This window comes from Lactuca virosa, chromosome 2 (genome assembly GCF_052849685.1).
Source record: "Lactuca virosa cultivar CGN04683 chromosome 2, Lactuca_virosa_CGN04683_v6, whole genome shotgun sequence".
In the NCBI taxonomy this organism is placed as follows: Eukaryota; Viridiplantae; Streptophyta; class Magnoliopsida; order Asterales; family Asteraceae; genus Lactuca; species Lactuca virosa.
Window position 1 is genome coordinate 233445977 of NC_136427.1, and position 24457 is coordinate 233470433.

At 38.1% G+C, this 24457-nt stretch overlaps 2 protein-coding genes and 1 long non-coding RNA gene across 3 annotated transcripts; 1 reads left to right on the forward strand and 2 right to left on the reverse strand.

The window, feature by feature from the left end:
- Positions 1 to 10182: 10182 nt before the first annotated feature.
- LOC145156856 (uncharacterized) lies at positions 10183 to 22314 on the reverse strand. Its single transcript, XR_013736945.1, has 2 exons — positions 22180 to 22314; positions 10183 to 10337 (listed from the first exon to the last, which is right to left on the reverse strand). It is a non-coding gene; the product is annotated as an uncharacterized LOC145156856 (long non-coding RNA).
- Positions 15638 to 19343, forward strand: LOC145160462 (SNF1-related protein kinase catalytic subunit alpha KIN10-like). Its single transcript, XM_079079658.1, has 10 exons — positions 15638 to 15975; positions 16870 to 17064; positions 17139 to 17323; positions 17420 to 17602; positions 17682 to 17813; positions 17879 to 18064; positions 18151 to 18240; positions 18312 to 18527; positions 18613 to 18861; positions 18975 to 19343. Exons 2-10 carry the CDS (start codon positions 16878 to 16880, stop codon positions 19086 to 19088), a joined length of 1542 nt encoding a protein of 513 aa, XP_078935784.1. The 5' UTR covers positions 15638 to 15975; positions 16870 to 16877; the 3' UTR covers positions 19089 to 19343.
- Positions 19394 to 22137, reverse strand: LOC145160463 (uncharacterized). Its single transcript, XM_079079659.1, has one exon. It carries the CDS (start codon positions 20629 to 20631, stop codon positions 19498 to 19500), a length of 1134 nt encoding a protein of 377 aa, XP_078935785.1. The 5' UTR covers positions 20632 to 22137; the 3' UTR covers positions 19394 to 19497.
- Positions 22315 to 24457: the final 2143 nt, after the last annotated feature.

A 24457-nucleotide genomic window follows, 5' to 3' on the forward strand; every position in this document is an offset into this window, starting at 1 on the left:
AAAGAAAAGGGTTAGATCTGACAAAAAATACATATACGATTTAGATCTGAAGAAAAGTCTTAGATAAAAAAAAAAGTTTAGATCTGAAGGAGAAAGTTCAGATCTGGAAGAAAATGTTTAGATATAAAGGAAGAAATTCAGATCTGAAAAGAAAGAGGTTCAGATCTTTCATCCAACAAACATCTCAGGTAAACAGACAACATATATTTAGACACATAACACATAATTTATATAAAATACTTCATATCTATGTGTAAGATGGAAGTGACTATGCACTCACCTGATACAGAGTGATTCAGACGAAACCGGAAAGTTTGCTTGAAAACCGGGCTCTGTGCGTGTAACATCCCAACCGTCAGGTATTATTAATTTTCCATTTTAGACATCATGTTTAAGGTCTACTCGACGAGTTGGCGCTATGACTCGTCGAGTAGCAGCGGGCTAGGACACGTCAATTAATGAGTGACTCGCCGAGTCGGTATGGGGGACTCGACGAGTAGGAGCTGGCAGTGGAAACCCTAATTTTCAGGGTTTTGCACCATATATATTGGACCATTAGCGCCTCCTACTGTCCCTTATCACCCTTTGAGACCCAGAAACCCTAATTTACGTGAGTGAGAGCTTGGAGAGTGTTTTGGAGCTTTGGGAAGTGACTTTTGTGAGAAATTTGTAAATCAAGAGGCTAGCATCAAGATTTCTGTGTGGATCCAGAGTCTACTTCGGTTTGGGCACGTTTTGGAGGTAACCACCTGTTACCTTAACTTCTTTTTCTTCTAGAATCATTCTTATGTGGAATCTAGGGCTTTCTTTAGTTATGCATGAAGGGATTTTGTTATGTGAGCTAGATCTGAAGTTGAAACTTCAGATCTGAACCTCTTTTGAGTCCTAAGCCCATAAAGTTTCCAGCTCTTGCAAGGATGAGACCCTCTTAAGATGTAAAGCCCCATTAGAAGCTTAGATTGGTCATTTAGAGCCTCTAGGGCCTTGCATGCGTGTAAAGTTTGCAACTTTACGTGATAATCATGCCTTAGAAGCTTGGATCTGTAATCCGGAACCTTGACATGGCTTAAAAAGTGTCTGCATGGATGAAGGTCTGCAAGGACTCGGTGGGTTGCATAGTCAACTCGGCGAGTCATATGAAGATGGTAATGAACTCGTCGAGTTGATGAACAAACTCGGTGAGCCCGATGAAGATTGCCTTGCACTCGATGAGTCGTTCGAAGACTCGGCGAGTCGGCTAGGGTTTCTCCAAATTCTTGGACACGTATGTACTCGGCGAGTTAAAAGGGAACTCGACGAGCTAATCAAGGGTTTCACGACTTCTCGAGTTCAGGAAGGACTCGACGAGTCGGCGATCTGCACTCGACAAGTCGAGTCAACATGGACTGTTGACTTTGACTGTGGACTTTGACTTTGACCAAGAGATGACCAGTTGATTTCTGAGGGTATTTTGGTAATTTGGAGATTTATGGAAAAAAGGGGTTTTATGGTGACTATAGGTGGTGGAGTTCGTGTTGGTGATTCGAGGGTTTGAGTCTATCACTTCAGTGCGACATTGTGAGGTGAGTTCTCCTCACTATATCAACAGGGTCTACGGCACCAAGGCCGGCCCTTTATGATTTACATTCTGGTTTAGGATGGTTGCTATGTTATTGTTATGCTAGATTTCATCCTGGTTTAGGATGGTTGCTATGTTAGATTTCATCCTGGTTTAGGATGGTTGCTATGCTAGAGATCGGTTAGATCGGTATCCTGGTTATAGGATGGTTTCCATGCTAGTGATTTGTTAGATCTGCATGTTTACTTGTTTATATGTATGTGCACATGTTTGTTGGTTTGGGGAAAGGGTTGAGGTAGGTCCTGCTGTGTGCAGTAGGCCAAGACACCCTGGGCGGACCGGGTAGACTGCAGGCCCGGGCCGGGCAAATCTAGTCAGGCCGAAGGCCCAGCGAGCGGTCCGGATAGGCTGAAGGCCCCGAGGAGGGCGGTCCAGACGTGACGAGGGCTCGGAGAGCGGTCCAGATAGACTGAGGACCGGGATTCGGTCCAGTCAGACTGATGGCTCATTACGCATGCTATATTATTTGCCTATATGTTTATATGATATGGATATATCTGTATGGCGTTGGTATTTTGGGGAAACTCACTAAGCTCTCGGGCTTACAGTTTCAGTTTATTGTTTCAGGTATATCAGGGGATCGCGGCAAGGCGAAGGCGTGATCGTACATCTCCTCATGTTTTGTCTATGTTTCTGGGAAAACTCTGATATTATACATTTTGAAAACAAGTTGTAATGATTTTTAATGATTTGAAATGTTTTTAAAAGTTTAAATTGGTTTGAATTTTTGGGTGTTACAAGTTGGTATCAGAGCCTTGGTTTGAGTGAATTGGAGGAACATGCATGTAACTCCAGTCTCAAATCAAGGGAAGGATTTTCAAAATGATTTTTTTAAAGGGTTTTCAAAATAAGTAAAGGAGGATGCAGGGTGTACGATCAGACGGAGCCAGTAAGTAGACCCCCAAAATACCATAAAAGTTATTTGATTATGAGATATGTTAGAACAACATGTTAGTACTAGGCTATGGATCTTTAGGAATTGCATGATAGAATTGCCTGATTACATGATGCCTGCTAGCCTAGGGTTTCCTTTATATGAGATTGACATCATTACTGTGATTGCTTAGTGTATGCATCACATTTATACATAACCAAGATCTTATAGCCTGAGAATGTTTGATTTGGCCTTATGTTATGTTCTTGTTTGATTGGGAGCTTAGGGTAGGATTGGATATTCGAAAGTCTATAGGGTCCAGCGTTGTGTATGAATAGCATACACTAGGGCTGCATGGGTTGGTGAAAGTTTCATGGAGGGGTAGGTTATTTGGGATGAGTCCGCCGATTACGGGATATTTAGCCTTCCTCTAGGAGTGAGGCTTAAGTGTTCGCTATGATTATATATATGGTTGGGGCGTTGTGATGATACTTGGAACAAATATGGGTAGGTGTGGAAGGTAGTATGGGCCCATACTACTGAAAGCACAGGACCCATACGCGTAGCAAGGAGGTCACAACCCTAGGGTTTTATCGGGAGTTGGTTCCCAGTTCTTTGTATGGATTATCTGATGCCTTGTGTTATGTTTCAGAATGGTGATGACCAGGCGTTTTGTGACTGGATCCGGTTCGGGATTAGGATCAGGAGAGGGAGAGGGCGGACAGGGGGCGCCGACAGCGCCCGAGACTATCGGCCAAAGGAGGCCAGACGAGACGGATGATAGGATCCGGGAGATCCTGCATGATGAGGTTGCTGCTTTGTTCCGGGCCGAGTTGCCAGAGATGTTCGGGTCTATTAAGACCGCTATGATGGAGTATTTTGATGATTGTTATGTAGCCCTCACTGAGGCGGCTGCCGCAGCAGCTACAACAGCTGTATCGGCAGCAGGGATGGGAGCCGGTCGGGCTTTTCAGTATCGGGGCTTCGACAACACGAAGCCCCTACTTTTGATGGGACCCAGGACTCCATCAAAGCCATGAGGTGGTTGTCTGACGTGGAGGGATGTTTCTTCACATGCTTATGTCCTACTGACCAGAAGGCCAGGTGTGTCCTGAACTTGCTGAGGTCCGGGGCAAAGGACTGGTGGAGGTTGATGATTGGGTCGTATTCTGACGAGCAGAGAGCTGCTGTTACTTGGGAGCAGTTCAGGGATATGTTCCGCGCTCGCTACATTCCTTGAGTCGAGCGGGAGCGGTTAGCTTAGGAGTTTCTGGAGTTGAGACAGGATCGGGAGACGGTGACGGAGATCACCCGTATGTTCACTGAGAGGGCGATGTTCTGCCCGGAGTTTACTTATGAGCAAGCTCAGATGACTCGTTATCTGAGCATGCTCAAGACAGATATTCGACAGTTTGTGGCGACTCAGCGTTGTGATACGCTTCTGGAGTTACAGGAGGCCGCCAGGCGGCGGGAGCTTGAGATTGAGTTACAGCTAAGAGAGCAGGGTCGGGCCCCGGCACAGTCGCAGCCGGCGCCAAAGCGGTCTAAGACCGCTGATTCCAAGACAGGGGGACATCAGGGCCGCACTTGTGGGAAGTGCGGAAAGGGACACACGGGGGTTTGTAGATCCGGTAGCGAATGCCGCAAATGCGGCCAGGAGGGGCATTTTGCGAGGGATTGTCGTCAGACGGCCCCGGTTCAGGATATGAGGATCTGCTACCACTGTCATCAGGTTGGTCACGTGAAGACCAACTGTCCACAGCTTGCAGCCAGGCTGTCACAGGCTCCAGCGCCGACTACATTGAGGATTACTGACGGGAGTCAGGGTCGAGCAGTGCCCTCGAGGGCCCAGGGGCGTGCTTTCCAGCTTACAGCGGATGAGGCCAGGGCAGCTCCAGATGTGGTTGCTGGTATGTTTCTACCCTTTATCTCATTTATTACATATGTTTTGTGCTTATCCGTTGTACATGTGGTTAGGTACGTTCTTAGTGAACTCTTTGCCTGCTTTGGTTTTATTTGACTCGGGGGCGAGTTGGTCTTTCGTATCTCAGTCATTTAGTAAGGAGTTCGGTGTGCCAGTAGGCGAGTTAGAGTGTCCGTTGTGAGTGTCTATCGCCAACGAACACGGGGTTTCTGCTTCTTCGGTTTATCGAGAGTGTGATTTGGAGATTTTCGGGGTGTCCTTTCCGATATATTTGATTCCGATCCCCATGGGGGAGGTATGCGTGATTGTAGGCATGGGTTGGCTCAGTCGGTTCGGTGCTATGATTGATTGCGAGGGCCAGCGAGTGGTAGTTCGAACCCCAAGTGGGGGAGAACTGATTGTATATGGCGAGGGCACCAGAGTGGGATCAGGATTTTGTTCAGCTGTCAGGGCTCGGCAGTACATTCAGCATGGGTGTGCGGGTTATCTAGCGTATGTGGTGGATACGCGGGTCAGGGATCAGGTTACAGTTGCCGATGTTCCGGTGGTCAGGGAGTTTGCAGATGTGTTTCCGGAGGAGTTTCCAGGGATACCTCCAGAGAGGCAGGTCGAGTTCAGGATCGACCTGGTGCCAGGTGCGGCCCCTATCGCTAAGGCGCCGTACCGATTGGCACCACCAGAGATGCTGGAGCTGTCGTCACAGCTACAGGAACTGCTGGGCAAGCAGTTCATTCGACCTAGCAGTTCTCCATGGGGAGCACCGATTCTTTTTGTCCGGAAGAAGGACGGTTCGCACCGAATGTGCATTGACTACCGGGAATTGAATAAGTTAACGGTGAAGAACCGTTGCCCACTCCCGAGGATAGACGATCTCTTCGATCAGTTGCACGGCGCATCTTGGTTTTCCAAGATAGATTTGAGGTCTGGGTATCATCAGGTCAGGGTCAGAGAGGAGGACATGGAGAAGACAGCATATGTAAAAATAATATCTACAACTTTCATTTTGACTCCGTCGGCTAATTCTCGACCGATCTTAAATTTAACAGTAGGAGGAGATTAGACTGTTAAAGAACCGCGAAGAATTCGTAACTCTTTCATACGAACTCCATTTTCGTCTGTCTTTTTACCGTTGAGTTCCTATTAATGAGATCTTCAACTCTCATTTAGGTCGCGTAGGCCAAAAACCGCTCGAACTAAAATTCGAGTTTCGGGCCGTGCACCGCTATGTCGAATCTTAGAAAATTCATAACTTCCTCATACGAAGTCAGATTTGGGCGTTCTTTTTATGGATGTTCTCGTTTTAATATATTCTACGAATTTCATTTAGATTATTAAGGCCAAAAAGTCTTCTATCGTAAATTCACTATTTACGCTTCCCGGTGCCGTGCCGGTTCCGTCGCGAAACTTCGACGGATCATAACTTCTTCGTTATAACTCGGATTTCGGCGTTCTTTATATCCCCGGAATCCTTGTTTCGACCACTACAACTTTATATAAAGATATCGGGATTATCTCACACTTTAATTTTTGACGCTTATTTTTATCCTTTATTTATTATACATTTATAAATAAGTAATAAGCACATAAATGCACATAATTCACATAATATTCAAATAATTCATCTTTATTACTTCAGAAAGAGTTACAATAGTTGACCTAGACTATTACATCATCTACTAATGCTTAGCCCCGAAACACGGACGTTACACATATTCTATTAATAACAATTTACGTCCCTTTTTCTTTCTTTTGTTTCACCTTTTACCATTGAAATCAAATTAACCCATTTGTAACATTTTTCTTTTTTCTTTTCGTTTTTTACCCTTATAATCCACATGTTCTTACACCTTCTTCACAATAGATATCATTTTTTATTTTTACTTGCCATTTGCGGCCCTTTAAACTTTTTTTCATTTTTTATCCTAAAAAACTACATTTTTATAAATACACTTTGTAAGATCGGTATATACAATGCTATCGACATTATATATTTTTCTACCGACAACTACAACAGTACCTATTTTTTATCAATACAATTGTTAAATTCAATTAAAAACATATTGGACTCGTTGCAGCATATGACAAAAAAAAAACTAGAAAAACTAGATACAAACTGTAATTTACAGCGCCTCTTACAAAATCACTATAGCTACTGCTATTCAAAATACACAAGGTACAACTTTTTTTTATAGTTATGACCCCAACATTTTTATGAATTATTCAAAAACTATCAAACTTATAAAAATAGTTCATAAACTCTTCTCAAGTTTAAACTTCGAATGTGCATTGTTGTGACAACCCGAAACTTTTTCCGTTTCCGTTTCGTGATTTCCGTTAATAAAATTTCAAATTTGTTAACTTTTCCGTCAAACTTCTTGGTTTAAAAAATAATCTAGTTATATTTAATTAAATTATTTACGAGTCGGAACCAAAAATCGCACGGAAACCCGATTATCTCGAAAAATCAAACATTTCTGGTCTAAGTGAGATTACGGCCGTAAACTCATTTACGGCCGTAAACTCGTTTACGACCGTAAACCTGTTTACGGTCAGTAACGAGTGGACCCCCCACCTCACCCCTATAAATATGAGACCTCCACCTTCATTTGAACATTTCTGGCCAAAAACTCTCTCATTCTCTTTCTAAGAACCTTAACCGTAAACACTCAAAACGCCTTCAAATTTCGGAAATCATCGAGAAAACCACGTTTGGGTCGCTTTGGAACGTCTCAGGGCACTCATCTCTTCGAAATCAGCAACCAGCACCAGTGTTCTTGAGTTTACGGTCCGCCTTCAGAAACCGTAAACTCTGTTCTTGAGTTTACGGTCCAAGCCTTCAAAGACCGTAAACACTGTTCTTGAGTTTACGGTCCGAGCCTTCAAGAACCATAAACTCTGTTCTTGAGTTTACGGTCTGAGCCTTCAAGAACCGTAAACTCTGTTCTTGAGTTTACGACCGTAAACTCACCGAGCCTTCAGGAACCGTAAACTCCTCTTCGACCGTAAACACCTTTTAAGTGGTGCTTTTGACTGGAAACCACTTTCATCGATTCGATAAAGTCCCGGTAACATTCCTCAACCGAATACAAGTGTACCTCTAACACGTTATTTAACGAAATCGCTAATTTAGATACATATATGTATTTATTTGATAATAGGATTCCGTTAAGTGTCACATGCAACAACTCGAGGATCTTCATTTCAGTCAACGATTTCACAACAAGAACTGTGAGTTCATACCCCTACATTTTCCGTATTTTTAATGTTTTCAGGGGGGGGGGGAATACAAGCTAAACATAAATGTTTTCAAAACTTATGCAAATCTCATACTTTAACCCTTTTGTACTGTGTTGAGCATAAGGGACGTTTTCACTAAAATTTGCATAGTTTTCCGGACACGCTATTCACTATACATGCAAACTATAATCGGTATAGTTTGGGATTTTCTAAACATCACGAGTACAGAAACTTTCACTATTAAACATATGCACTAAGACAGAAATAGTTTACAGTTACATCACTACTTTATCATGGTTTTCATAACTGTAATTATCACTATATACGGGATACATACGGATTTTCACTACGGTAGAACGCTACTACACTACATGTAAACTAGATTGTACGATACTGTGAGGCGCTACTTCACTACTGTACCCTTAGGTGTACAGGGATAAATCCTACCACTGTATAACCAGAGTCTCCTGGAGGGAGAGCGTGAGATTTGTGAATAGATCTATTTGGGTCTGACAATCCCACATCTGGACTGCTAGCTACAGTTAGGCGGGCACGCCTGAGATGTACAAATGTCATTTAACTCGACGCCTGAAGAACGTTGGAAAGGTCTCTAGTCATATCAAGCATGGTTATACGACTCACAATATGTATAAATCACCTTTAGTTTACAACTTAACACTCTTCAACAGTTCTATTTTTACTATATAGAACTGATACACACTACGTATTCTGGCTAAAGCCAGGGTTTTTCAAACAGAACCGATTATGCAATGGGTTCACATATAAAATACTTACACTTCATGATTAGTTTTAGCTAGTCACATGAGGTAGTATTTTCGCATATCACTACAGTTTTCAGTAACGAACATTCATGGTTTTATACGAAATCGATAACGCTACCTTTTCGCTAAAGAAAATATCGGATTTTCTTGGAAACATACAGATATTCATGGTTTATTACAGAACTGATAACACTACATTTTCACTAAGGAAAATATCGGATTTTCTTGAAACTATACAAATATTTTCCGAACTCATCAACGATTTTCACTACAAACCACCGCTTATGAACTCACCAGCTTTATGCTGATACTCTTTTAAACTGCTTGTATTCTCAGGAAATCAGTAGACAGGTACTTGCTGGATTTTCGAGGACGGGAGCAATAAGAGTTTTAAGTTTATACTATACAAAGTTATTGAATGTAATTCAAACAACGTTTCAAACTGATGTAAACATTTTTATTTTAGTATGCACTGTACTGGTTGTGTTGCTATGATTGCTATTATTCATTGGTTGTGATGCTACACATGACGTCCTCCGCCCCGGAACGTTTCCGCCATCGGTTTCGGGGTGTGACAATTGTACTACTTCATTCTACAGTTATGACCCCTACATTTATATGGATTATTCATAAACATTCAACTTACAAAAATAATCCCTAAACTCTTCTCAACTTTTGATAAATCATCTAACACTCATTTTTTTAAACTTTAACTGTTTGTTTCAAACAGTGATATACATAAGAAAAACACAAGTAAGAACCTGTGGCAAAGCACGAGCTCAAATACTAGTTACTTACATATAGCATGATGATTAGCAAATATAAATGTGATAATTTTAGTAAAGTCTCAACACTTTTGATACAGTTTATGAAAACATCTCAAACATAATTTTAATTGAAGAAAAAAACATAAAATACCAATTAATTTATTCAATGCAACAGATTTTAACCTTAGTAGGTAACTTGTTGATGCGACCTAATCAAATGACATGAATGTCTAATTAAATGACATGGAAGTCGGGTTGACCTAATTATTTTGACTAGAAAATCAAAATTGAACTTTTAAGATGCATAAATCACTTGATTTCAAACAATGTAAGATGTTGAAGGAAACTATCAATATTTACTAATATAATCTAAAGACTTACTGTTAGAATTTTAAGGGTTTAGAATAAAAATGACTTGGATACTCTCTTGGATCGTGTTTGGAAATCACTTTCCAAAATCAGTAATTTGACCCTTATTCATATGGTTACATGAGCGCAAATTCATGTGATAATTAAAGAGATTAAATAAGATACAAGACCAATCTAATTCACAAACACATACTACCTTGATTGTGTTATGTGTTCTCCGAGACAATTTGCATTCAGATAGAAGAATACGATTTTTGGTTATTAAACTTGGTAACCTTTAGATGCAACGAACATCTTCCATTTTATACATGGAATATAGCGGTTTAAAGAGGTGGTTATGGGACAAAATGACGGTTAATGGTACTTACTAAGGGAATAACCACCGCCACATCACCATAACATAACTATATGTTTTTGGCGACAAAATATACGCATGATCCATTTCTCAGCGAAACCTCTGCTAGGGGCTCAGCCCCTTGGACCATACTAGGGGCGCTACCCCTAGAACCCGTCAAGGTCTCTACCCCTTGGACATATGTACCCAGGGGGACTGAAACATCCCAAAAATCATGTCAAAAAATTTCGTTTTAAATCATTAAATAAAACCATAGTTATCAAAACATTTCATTGAAACATAAGTCAAATTATCTCAAAACATTATTATCATACTTTCCAAATCAAAACATCAGAGTAATCATCCCAGGCTAAACATAATGGTGTGTGCACTGCAGTCATCCCGAGCTCTTCCATTTGCTACCAGAAGTACCTGAAACCAAAACTGAAAACTGTAAGCACGAAGCTTAGTGAGTCTCCGTAAACTACCACATATCATACACATAAGCACATAATCACATATAAACATATCGTGGGCCCCGCCCGGCATCGGACAATGTCCGGCATCGGGCCCCGCCCGGCATCGGACATAGTCTGGTATCGGGCCCCGCCCAGCATCGAGCAAAGCTCGATATACATAATAACATATCAACAAATACACATAAAATATACACATAATATAAACATATAAACATTCCTCGGGCCCCGCCCGGTATCAGACCGAAATCCAGAAGCGTACTAACATTCCTCAAGGCTTTGCCTGACATCGGACTATAATCCAGAAACATACAAATACAGACACATGCAAGAATCACGAAGACATCAAGCATACAAACATTCCTCGGGCATCGCCCGACATCAGACCGAAATCCATAAAGCATATAAACATTCATCGGGCACCTCCCGACATCATATCGAAATCCAAAAACATATAATCATACATACAGGCCGACATTGGTGCCTTCGACCCGTTCCTATAGGAGGAAACTCACCTCGCAAAGCTGAATGTAGAATCTCACGGTAAGGAATCTCTAACGGCTTCTCCGACGACTCCCCGAGCTATTATTACCACGATAACACTTAGTCAAAAACTAATAATCCTTCTTAGGGTAAAATGACCATTTTACCCTGATCTAATTTGACCCATCCCATGGGGACGATTTTGGGATGCCCTAATAGGGCATTCTGGAAGCTTCCTCATGATTAGGAAACTGGATAGCTATCTGAATTTGAAATATTTTTATTATACGTTCAAATTCCGGTTTCCAGGGTTTTCGAAGTAGTTATAAATATGAACCTATACCTAAGCATTTTCAGCCACTTGTGTATCCAAGAGAATAGCCAAAAATCTACCTCTCCCTCCTCTCTCCTCAATAGTCTTCTGGTTCCAGGGTTTGTATATAAACCATTTGAGGCATCATAATTTTGGTGCTAGGCTTTCCAAGATCAACTACAAGGTATTGAAGAGAATTGTTTACTTCGACATTTCGAAGGTATGTAACCCTAACTTGGTATTTTCATTACATTAGGCTTCTTGTAGGTTTTGATGTTCATTGTATGTTACCTTCAAAGTGTTATGACATAGATCCTTATAGGTTGCATGTGCCCTTAAATGTTAAGTGATTTTTTCCGCATGTACATGTATTTTATAACCTATAAAACCCACCAGTTACTACCAATTGATTATTTATTACAGTAATTTTGATTATTAATAAATATCAGCACTTGTATTTAATTGGAAAAACATTATTTTATGAAAATAATTTTTACCAATATATTGAGAATTATTGTTTTTAGGAAATAATAATAAAAGAGAACAAAAACTAGCTTAATATCATATAGTATGATTATTAATGTTGTGTACAATTTTGTCATCACTTAGAGTAACCAATTGGTTACAACTCAACTAGCTAGTTATGTGATATGTATTAAATATTCCACGTCTCGTGTTTTTGACCATTATGGCCGAAAATTGAGGAGCATGGGCAAGGATTACCTTTGTGTTGTTTATTACATCTCTCATACATGTAAGAAAAGCCTTACCACTTTTGCTTTTTGGTCTTGGTTTATGGTTACATGTTTTGGTACTTAAAGAAGGCTTAACTAGTGAACGAGTTTAAATTTTTAGACACTCTTTCCTCCCTCATTTGGCCTACCAAATCCAAGAGCTAGATGCTCCATTCTCATCTTCTTCTTTCTTCCATTTGGTGCTAGAAATGAAGGCTCTAAAGTTGCTTCTCTGTAAACACTTATTTGGTATAAGTCTTAAAACTTAAGAACAACTTTATATAAGTGTATACTAGCATATTTTGGTGGTTTAATCTTGCATGATGAATATATTATAAAGAACTTCTCTTTTGGAGTTTCATGCATATTTCATCAACTTCTAATCTCTCATGTAACATTCTGTTTAAATTAATTAAAATAAATAATAAACCTGGAGCACCAAGATGTAAATTTATAATTTATATTATTTTATAATGGCCCTAAAACCAATAATATTTAGCGGATAGTTGGTTTCGAGGAGCCAAATGATATATTTTAGACTTTCGGGGGTCAAAGTGTAATTTCAGGATGTACTTTGTAAAGATTTTTAGAAGTTAGGGTGTGTTTGGTAAGTATTGGATGTGATTTGAAAGAGATTTCAGAAGGCATGGGGCTAAATCGTAAATTTTGGGTTTGAATTGAGAAGATTGTGAAGGGGATGGACCAGAATTGCCAAATCCGTTAATAGTTTGAATGGAGTCACAAGACTTAAACTCGTGCCTTCCATTCCCGGTGGCCACTGTTTCATTGAGCAACCCTAACCCTAATCTTTCTTTAGTCGCTACCATAAGAAGCTATTCCAGCCGCCGCCGCCAGTGTCGAGTCCGACCGCCACCTTTCTCTGTCTGCAATATCGCCGTTGATCGCCGCTGCAATAACCCCGACCGTCGAAGGCGCCATGGGCAACAAAATATATGCGAGGACGGTGGGGCACGTTGCGTTTGTCGCCAGTGGGTCGCGAGATATCAAGAAACGACCGGTAAGCCACCTGCCACCTTTCCCTCTCATCTCCTTCGCTTTCCCCGGTGAGACGACGTTGTGCACGTCGATTGCTGTCGTTGGCAGCCCTAGGGTTGTCGTTTTGCTCATTTCAGCGTCCTCAACCACCTAGTCGGTGGTTGGGAGCTGTGGTCTTGCATCATGAACAGATGGGGTTCGGTGATCGATTTTTTGGCCGGAAAGTAACCACCACCACCGTGAGGTGGTGGCTGCCATTTCTTTTGTCGTCACCAGCTACCGTGGGAGGGTGGCTGTGTGCGTGATTGGGTGTGTGTGAGCCTAATTCATGAGTTTAATGTTGTATGGACATTCTTGGATAGGAAAAAACGAAGAGAACTCGTCACCGCCACCTGCTGCCGCCGTTCCGCCACCTGCTGTCGTTGTTCCAGGTGGCTGTGGACTTTCGGGTGCGTTTGGATTGATGTTTGGAGTGCTTTTGGTGTTGTGTTGGCCCAAGAACATGACTACCACCACCGTGAACCACCGCCAACCACCACTGCCCGGGGTGGTAGTGTGTGGTACTCGACTAGATTAGACTTTAATTAATGTAAAAATTGAACTATTAGATTAATTGGTTTTTGATTTGGTTGGAAACCTTAATTAGGGTTTAGAAAACCCTAATTTTGGGAGTATGTATTTTGGATTTGTCGGGACCCGCGTAGGACCATTGGTTTGGAAATTTAAACTATGCCCGACTAAGTTGGTCTAGTGGAGTAATGGAATTAATGGATTAAGTCCTTAACGGATTAAGTCTTAATGGGTTAAGTAGGAACACTTAACCCTAATCGTCATTTTATGTGAAAAACCCTAATTGGGTTTTGGGTTCTTATTGGGCTATTTATTGGACTAAGCTGATGTGGGCCTTTGTGGGCCAGTTGGGAACATATTTATGGATTAAGGAAATTATTGGGCTTTAGGATAAGACCCATTATAGAGGCTTGGGCCCAATTTGGAAAATTAGGCCATAAGTGGGCCATAATTGGGCCTTGAGGATTATTAGCTATTGGACCATCAGAATGCCAATTGTTTGGACTAGAATAATTGGTTGGGCCTCAAAATAAGTCCATGTAGAGGTTTGGGCCCAATTTGGAAAATTGGGCCATAAGTGGGCCTTGGTTGATTATTGGGCTTTTGGGCCTTCAGAGTGTGAGTTTAGGCCTTGGTTTTGAACCAAGCTAGGTTAGGGGTAAAATGGTCCATTTACCCCAAGTGTAGATTTATGGTTATGCATTGGAACCCAATTATTAATTGGGTGTCATTTTGATGTTGACAATTCGAGAATCTGTCAACCAGCAATGAGAGTTTTGTCCGCAGGACTTCAGCAGTGCCAGGTGAGTCTCCTCACCATACTAATGGGTCTAACGCACCAAGGCCGACCCATTCAGTTAGTTGTAGTGTTTATTGTAGATTAACTACTGATATATCTGGTATGCATGTATATGTGGTATGCTAGTGATTATGTGGTATGCTATTGATTATGTGGTATGCTAGCTGTCTTTGTGATACTTGCATGGAAGACCATTGGGGAGCCCATGGCACCGGATGTAAGACCATGTGGAGAGCCTATGACTTTCCTATTAAAGACCATGGGGTGGGGGGGGGGGGGGAGCCCATGACACTCGGATGTAAGACCATGTGGAGAGCCCATGGCTTTCCTATTAAAGACCATGGGAGAGCCCATGACACTTAGGTGTAAGACCATGTGGGGAGCCCATGACATCCTGGAGTAAGACCCTGGGGGAGCCCACGACATCCGTATATGTTTATATGCATGGCTATGTGATTGATATGGATATGTGATTGATATGGTTTATGTAGTTGTTATAACTGATATGAATTATCTGGTTATGTGGTTTGTGTGGGGTATGCTCTGGGGAACTCACTAAGCTTTGTGCTTACGGTTTACAGTTTTGGTTTCAGGTATCATTGATTTAGAAAAGAAGGGCTCAGATTGATCGCAGTGCACACACCTATGATTTCCGCAATGAATGATTTTGGGATGAACTCTGATAAATGTTTTACTTAACGATGATTTGAAATGTTTGAATAAATGATATCAATGTTTTAGCTATATTAAAAATGAAATTTTTAACCTTGATTTTTGGGTGGTTACATCTCATGAGAATCAAAGTCTTTAAAGGTTGTAACACTTAACTTTCTATAATTGTTTTAATTTTTCTAATCTTGCAAAATGATTTTTGGTAAGTTAAAATGGTTTTAGTTTATTCAAAGAAAAATATTTCCATTGTTAATTATGTCAAATTTTGTCTCTAACATTAGAGTATTTTTGAATTGAATAAAAACCCTGACACTTTAGTGGTGTTTTCATCTATCGGCATTTTTTTATATTTGACTTGAGTTTCTCGCTTAAGATTTTTATTTTTTTATTTTACATTATTGTTTTTTCTATGTGTTTATATATTTGATCGTTGTTCCAGAAGGACAGAAAAAAAAACATCCAATATAAAAATGGTTTTCAAAATTAGATGAGTAAATTTGTCGGAGTTTAGCCTAAAATTGTTACCAACCCATTTAAAAACTCATTTGCCAAATTTTACATGGGAATCCTGTGAAATTGAAAACATCTTTTGTTTAGACTTTGAAGGAAAAGGACATTAAAAAAAAAAAAAAAAAAAAAAAAAAAGCCCAAATATCACATTGTGAGGTCTACTTTTTAGTAGGAGAGAGAAGAAGGAGTGCGTGCACCCTTTCGTGATTTGTTGCGTGGCCTTTCACCAAAGCTTCCCTTCTTCATCACCCCCTCCTCAAACCCTTGTCACAGGGAGGTCTACCATTCCTTTGTTTCTTTTTCTTTTTCCTTTTTCCCAATTATATTTTTCTAATATTTCATCGGTCTCTCTCTCTTATACGTACGTACGTTGATATGTCGAAGAAAACTCATTCGATTAATCTTTGTGATTGATTTTACACTCGGCTCTTTCGCCAGAATTTCGCAACCAGGAGTCGTAATCGGGAGACACAAACTTTACATGATTTGACTCAGTTCGTGTGCTTTTCGTTACCCGGTTAGTCTATGAAATTTCTGAAGATTGTTACTCTTCCAATAAATTATAATTTCCTCGCTCTATTTGAAATTGTTTTTGTTCGTGGGGTTTGTTTAATTTTAAAATTCAGATCTGTGGCTATCATGTGTTTCTGTTGGGAAAATCGGTCGGTTTCCATATAAGCTCCGAGGAACCTAATCTAATCTCTCAAGAATCTTGCTTTTTGTATAATTCCTTCAGTTGCGTTTAATGTGAGATTCCCTTGTTTGATGATTCGAACAGATTTCCAATCTCTCTTTTTCAATTTATTCGCTTTTTGTTCTCTTACTTGTAACCTAATCGTCGATGTGAATTCTTAGCAAACTATAATCGGCAGGTGTGTTGCGATTTAGTTCCATTTCTTCTAAAGAGGTTCTTTATCATTCTCCATAGTTTAAAATCGAGACGACTCATCTAGCTTAAGGGCTAACACGAGCTTGTTGGCTGATCCAAAATTCTTTTTTGGATCTCATCTTAGAAAGAGTAATAGGAGTACTAACATCCTGTACATGAGCTCAACTCATAACTTTACTCCTTTTTTCATGTTCATTTGTTACCTTGCTAGTGTTTTAGGTGTTCATAATGTTCCCCACATGTTACACAACTTCCAGCCCCAACATTCTTCCTTCCTTTCATGAATATTATAACAATTTCCATCTTGAAATATATCTCGATAATTGCAACTTTCTCCTTTTAAGTGATCTGTAAGATACATGTTTCCATCTTGGTATATTCAATCATAATTGTGGCTTCCCCTTTTGTGGCAAACTTTCAATGCAAGTTACCTAGTGCCCCCCAATGTTATCATACCAAAGCTTTTGCAGTGTTGATTTAATATCTATATATTATGTTAAATCAACCATTTTTTTTTTTCAGGATAAGATATGGAGGGAGGAGGGCGTGGTGGGAGTAGTGTGGACATGTTCTTACGCAACTATAAGCTTGGGAAAACACTTGGTATTGGTTCATTTGGGAAGGTGAAAATTGCAGAACATACATTAACAGGACACAAAGTTGCTATAAAGATCCTCAATCGTCGCAAGATCAAAAACATGGAAATGGAAGAAAAAGGTACAAACTTTATAACTTACAACAATAATAACAATGCTCATAAACAAATAGTTACTCATTTCATATATTTGCAGTTAGAAGAGAGATTAAGATATTAAGATTGTTCATGCATCCACATATCATCCGTCTCTATGAGGTTGTAGAAACACCATCAGACATTTATGTTGTTATGGAGTATGTGAAATCCGGTGAGCTTTTCGATTACATTGTGGAAAAGGGAAGATTGCATGAAGATGAAGCTCGCAATTTCTTTCAGCAGGTGAAAATACTTAAATATAAATATTGTTTCATCAGGAATGTATTTGGTTAAACTAAACTTATTACTTATATGTCAATGTCTTGACTCTTGAGGCAGATAATATCTGGTGTGGAGTATTGCCACCGTAATATGGTGGTCCACAGAGATCTTAAACCTGAAAATCTGCTATTGGATGCCAAATGCAATGTGAAAATTGCAGATTTTGGTTTGAGTAATATCATGCGTGATGGTCATTTCCTCAAAACAAGTTGTGGAAGTCCAAATTATGCAGCCCCTGAGGTATTAAATATAAGTTTCACATAAGTCAGACTAATAATTTCAGCATCAGAAGAATTAACATTTTTTTTTTAAAAAATAGGTTATATCTGGGAAACTATATGCTGGGCCCGAGGTAGATGTATGGAGCTGTGGTGTTATCCTGTATGCACTTCTTTGTGGGACCCTTCCTTTTGACGATGAAAACATTCCTAACCTTTTCAAGAAAATTAAGGTCTGCCAGTTTAATATTTGATAAATTCCCATTTATACCCTTCTCATGTTGATTTGTTGTTTAAGGGTGGAATATATACCCTTCCGAGTCATTTGTCACCCGGTGCTAGAGATTTGATTCCAAGGTTGCTTGTGGTTGACCCAATGAAGCGTATGACTATTCCTGAAATCCGTGCACACCCGTGGTTCCAAGCTCATCTCCCTCGCTACTTAGCCGTCCCTCCACCCGATTCCATGCAGCAAGCAAAAAAGGTACATTTCCAAATATACCCTTTACTGATAATGATAATCACTAGCAATTCCAATTTTCTAATATACCCTTTTTTTTGTTGGTGCAGACTGATGAAGATATTCTTAATGAGGTGATTAAGATGGGGTTTGACAGGGATGGGCTTATCGAGTCACTTCGCAACCGAGTGCAAAATGAGGTAATAACTTTTATTATTATAATTTTCTTAGGTGAAAAATGTTTGTAAAAATTTGAATATTTTACATACAGGGTACTGTGGCGTATTACTTGCTACTGGACAATAGGTTTCGTAACTCAAACAGTTATCTTGGAGCGGAGTTTCAAAAACCTGTTGAGGGGTACAGAGGTGTGAATTCAAACGAAGCTTCTGTATCAGTTTTATCACCACGTTCAACTGGATACATGGATTATCAAGGAACAAATATGAGAAACCAAGTTGAAAGGAAATGGGCTCTTGGGCTTCAGGTTATTTTTCTCATTTTCCTTGTATTGTATGAATAAAGTATTTTAATTTTTTTTTTCTTTGTATTAATGGGGTCCGTTTTGACAGTCTCGAGCGCATCCTCGTGAGATAATGCAAGAAGTATTAAAAGCTTTGCAAGAACTGAATGTTAACTGGAAGAAAATAGGACACTACAACATGAAGTGCAGATGGGATCCTGCCACTAGCCATGGACACAACACCAACACCATGCAATTGCAAAGTAGTCGTTACTTTGGAGATGAGTCAACCATAGTAGATGCTGCTGCTGACACTGCTTCCTCAACCTCTCCAAATGTTGTCAAGTTTGAAGTCCAGGTAAACATGATTTTGTTAACTATTTCACTTATATAAAACCATCAATAGCTTGCTACACTAATTTCTGTATTGAATATTTATTGATCATGTTAAAAAAATGTGTTTTGTTACAGCTTTATAAAACTCGTGAGGAAAAGTATTTGCTTGATCTACAGAGGGTAAATGGACCTCAGTTTCTGTTTTTGGAACTTTGTGCTGCGTTTCTTGCTCAGCTTCGTGTTCTCTAGAACAAGACATAGCCTGAAAAAAAAAATATATATATATTTATATATTTATATGTATGAAGAATGGCTTTCTCCGGGATATCATCTTTTGTGAAGAAAAGCTAGGCTGTATTGTATATAAAAGTCTCTAGGCTTCTATTTATAGGCGAATTTTGTGAGCCCGTATTTATCTTTTGTTAACTTGTTTACTTATATAAAACCATCAATAGCTTGTTTTGGTTTATTATAATAAGAGTAATGTGTAACCTTAGTATCGAATCTATTAAGTACAACTTCATTGCTTGTATTTGTTAAAAAAAAAAGAATTGGGAATTAGGACAATGTACTTTTTTTCGTTTCTTTTCAAAAAAGTAAAAGACATTGAGTGAGTTTGATGAACTAGACAAAACTAAAACTATATAAAAGGTTTGAGCTAATTAACATAACATATGGTTGGGAGATCAAGAGAGCTCCATAGTGACAACTCTCCATCGATAGTGTTTGTTGCAGAAGAAACTGTTGTTGAGTTTTCTGCAACATCTTTCTTTGATTCTTCTTCTTCTGCTTTCTTATGAAGAACAGTTCTTTGCATTTTGGATCTTCCCCTAGATTTTACACTTACACCTCTTCCAAAACCAAGCTTTAACTTCAAACACTCCGGTATGCCATTGAAAGCATAAAGAGAAGCTGAGTACTTGCGCTCATATTTCATCCTCTTCATCGCTTCAGATATTGTTAATGGCTCTTCTCCTTCTTCATTGTACACCTCTGATGCTATCTCTTGAGCTATCTCAAATGGAGAAAAGTTACAAGTTGATCCAAGTTCATCGATGAAACCAAAATCAATCACTCCTGTTTCACTGCTCCCTTCATCATCATCATCTTCTTCTTCTTCTTCTTCATCAACCCCACCTCCATTGTTTACATCACCGTTTGAACACTGAGCTTCCAAATTATTATCAGATTCCATCAACATACCAAAATCATCTTTAACATGATTTTCATCATTTGTATCAGGAATATACTCATCCGTGTCATTGAGAAAATCAGTAAAGATTGTATCTGAAAACTCAACTACATCATCTCTAAATTCCTCTTGCTTCTTATCATCATGATGATTAATAGATACATGGGAAACGTTTTGAGATGAAGCACTTGCAGCAAGTGCTAAAAAATTATTTCTGGCTTTGAGTCTGTGAAGAAGAAGGTTTGTGATTTTTGAAGGAAGGGCAGGTGTGGTCAAAGTTGACTGAGAAGAAGGCCAGAAGTTTGTGCGAGTGTTGGCTCCTCTTAACAAACAAGCAGCTTCATCATATGCTCTAGCTGCTTCTTCAGCTGTGTCAAAAGTGCCTAACCAGACTCTAATCTTTTGTATCGTGTCCTTAATTTCTGCCACCCATCTGCCGGAGGGCCGCTGTCGAACACCCACAAACCGCTTCCGAGCTCGCCGGATTCCGCCAAATGCCGCCACAGCTGGTGGTTCTTTAACCCTCTCATCCTCCCACACTATGTTTTCTTCAAGATGATCAGAGTCTTGTTCATTTGACACTTTTCTCTTTCTAGCCATGATAATGTGTTTATTCGGTTTGGATTTTGGAAGCTATATTAGTTTCTGATACATATTATATCTGGATTTTGATGCATTTATATATAGGCATAGAAACTAGAAAGAGAAGATCTTGTCAAACTACTGAAAGGGTCACAACTCTTTTTTATTTTAAATATTAATTTATCAACTTTCAGTTTTTGGCTCCTAGATAAAACCATTTGGAGCGTTATCTTTCATTCGAGGAGAAAAGAATAAAGTATTCAATCTTTATAATATTCATCTGTAAATATATAGTTTGACCTAGCCAGAGTTTGTATATAGTATTATAGTACCTATAGCTTCCTCTATCATGCTTTTGATTAAATATTGAGTTCTCTTTGTTTAATACTCATTTCTTTTCTTATTTATTGGCATATTCGAAATCAAGATTTCATTTGTGTTAATAACTATTACAACATATTTATAGCGTTCAGTTATATCCACCACCCTTTTTCTTGTTATTATCATGGGAAATTTTAGATATTCAACTACAAGTTCAACTCATATATTATATCATCCTAAAACTAAGATCAAAGCCCATAGACAAAGAGAAGCTTTGATATCATCACCCCATTACATGTACTTAACATGGTATTGGTAATCCCACTAATCAATTTTGGGAAACTTGCAAGTTGCATCTTGCATCACAGAAGAGACAATTGGAGCAATTTACAAGACAAGTTACGTAGTCATATTAATAATTGTATAAAATTCAAGTCGATGTGTTCTTACATAGTTTGTCCCATAAGGCGTTTAGTAGGGCCCAGTGAGCCATATCTAATGGAAGCAATCAGACTAGTTGCTACAAAACTCTTGTGGTAATTGGACCATTGATTATGGTGATTTCATTAGTTCATAAAGTTCTTTCAGAATCGACAAAACCGATGTCTTAAGATAATGAATTAATGATCATATGTGATGAACGAAAAGATTCAAAAGAATGTCACATAGCAGGGTAACAGTATGAAGTATAAACGAACGATTCTAAAGGTAACATGCAAACAGCCAATAGAATTAACAAAAGAAGAGACAAGAAAGGTTTGAGATGCTAAAAACATCAACCTCTTGTTTGTTTCTTCTGATCTTAACTTCATCCTCTTGATATTTACCAAATCTATCTCTCTCAAATAATTGTGATATGGCTCTTCTAAGGTTGCCACATGGATAGCTTGTTTGTTTCTACAGTGGCATTTACGTAAATGAATTGGGGTTTAAGGTTTTTGAGTTTTTAACTAGGTGAAATGACAAGGTGCTAGTTGTCTATCTAGGGCAAAGGCAAAGGCAAAGGCAATGTCAATGGCCAATTGGCCATTGTTACTCCATCATCCCCTTCCTACTGATATGTAGTGTACTTACTGAAATCGATGATTTTTTTGGAATTCAAATGGTTGACATTGAACCCTAACACTAGATTATTGTAATCAGGGATTGGGGAAATGACATACTTCTATCGTTAACTGAACTCATGTATCAATTGCAATTGCAACACAGAATAAATATTGAACAGGGAAGAGAAAAACGACTTACAATATTGCAGACTTAGCCTTTATCGTTGTGAATAAATCGACCGGTTCTATCACCGGCACCTACGGTGGCTCTGGGGATAATCCTACCGGAGAAACCGATCACAAGATCCCTTAATTATGAGACCAATACAACTTTCATCAATGCAACCTTATGCAATACGTTTGTTACATGGTTAGTTAAATGAAAAAAAAAAAAAAACATTTTTAACGATATCTTTTTTTCTGGAAATTAGTTTTTAAAAAATTCATAAATAATTTGGTTCATTACTTCATTATATATATTTAGTCATTAAGATATTTTTCCTTGAAAAATATCATTATTACTGATTATTATAAATTTTATTGTACATATTTAGTCACTGATTTTTTTACATATTTAATCATTAGTTTTATATTATATATATATTTAATCATTAATTATTTTATAAATATTTACTATTAATCCTATATAATATAAATACGTATTATTATTACACCATGTATAAATACATGACACTCATTCCCCTTTTAATTAGTCTTAACAATATATATATATATATATATATATATATATATATATATATATATATATATATATATATATATATAGGTTTAGGTTCTATGGAAAACAAAAAACCCTAAAAATCATAAAAATGCATAAAAAAAATACTTAGAGATCACAAAACTTTTTTTTGAATTTTTTTTATAAAAAATCGGAGCTTTTTATTAAAATTCGCTGAAAAAAACATAAAAAATCAATTTTTTTTTTTATAAAAAAAAAGTTTTTTTTTTCAAATTTTTTTTTCAGCGAATTTCTTTAAAAACCTGCGATTTTTTCATAAAAAATGTCAAAAAAAAGTTTTGTGATCTCTAGGTATTTTTTTATGCATTTTTATGATTTTTGGGTTTTTTTTGTTTTCCAAATAACCCTTCCCTATATATATATATATATATATATATATATATATATATATATATATATATATATATATATATTAGTTTAACTATATAAGTATAGTAAGGGCATTTGCTTAGTGTAGTATGTAACCGTGTAATGAGTTTATTATAAATCTCAGCTATTTAAATATTTTTAGACGACAACAAATACATTAAAACTAGTAAGATGTTAGAAAATTACAAAGTATAAAGTATAGAAGGAGTAATACACCAATCAAACCAACATAACTTTGATAATTTAACTATATACTTAATCCAATTGAAAGATAGAAGTTGAATATCATCCACCGCTCTCATCGGGTTGCAACTCCGCCTTTTGAAGACGACATCATTCCTCGTTTTCCATAAAGACGACAACACCACATAAGCTAAGGAATGCAACAATTTACATCTCCTTGTTTCAGCCTTCATATCAGAAACAACCGAAATCAGTGAAGAAAAGCTCACATGGGCAACATAAATAAGTTTCGACCAAGCACAAAACCATTTTCAGACCTCCACAACGAAATCACAATTAAAAAACACATGGTTGACATCTTCATTTTTTTTCCAGAGGGATAATAAAGAGCACTAAAAGGAATCTTGTTAAACGAAAGTCTCCAAACAAAACAATTCACTTTCATTGGGATCCAGTTTATCCAAATGAAAGAGAAATGAGCAACTCCGGAGTAAAAATCAACCATGTACCTTCTCAATGTGCTAACCGAGAAATCTCCATTTGCGCTACCTTTAAAACTTCAAGAATCCAAAGTCGAAGTCAGCCTAACATGTTTAATTTTTCTGCACAACTCCATAAGTTGAACCGACTCTCTACCTCTTATCGACGGTCTGCTCCAGCACCACATCACCCCATTCATAGCTCTGGAATTAGAGTTAGGCAACCTATCACTAATCTTGCAATCTTTGAAGGACCAAATCCTATAAAGATATGGGAGAGAGTTCTTTATGTACATAAATATTTTATTTTATTTGTCTCGCACAAATTACAAAAAATAACTAAAATTTATATGACATGGTAGTTGATATTAGACATTATAATGCAATATCAATATATTTCATCTAACGTATTCAAACTGATTTATTAGCTTGTTATGGTGAACAAATATTTAACAGTAATTTATTTTTAAGAAAAACAATGTTCTAGGGCAATGGATAATTATGTTTTAATATATTTAGTCATTTTTTGTGTATGATTTACCATTAAACTAATATTTATTTAGAATGTTATTTTGATTTGCTATTGCAAGTCTAGTTGGTTTACCTGTTTAGAAAACACCATTAAACTCAATTTTTGTATATTATTTACATTAAGGTAACTTTTGTACACATTTAATCATTTTCAT

Excerpts from the sequence above, each read along its gene's own strand:
- LOC145160462 (XM_079079658.1), top strand. The coding sequence starts at position 16,878 with ATGGAGGGAGGAGGGCGTGGTGGGAGTAGTGTGGACATGTTCTTACGC. Across the intron at positions 17,065-17,138 it reads CATGGAAATGGAAGAAAAAG|TTAGAAGAGAGATTAAGATA; the intron begins GTACAAACTTTA and ends ATATATTTGCAG. Across the intron at positions 18,241-18,311 it reads GCAACCGAGTGCAAAATGAG|GGTACTGTGGCGTATTACTT; the intron begins GTAATAACTTTT and ends TTTTACATACAG.
- LOC145160463 (XM_079079659.1), bottom strand. The coding sequence starts at position 20,631 with ATGGCTAGAAAGAGAAAAGTGTCAAATGAACAAGACTCTGATCATCTT.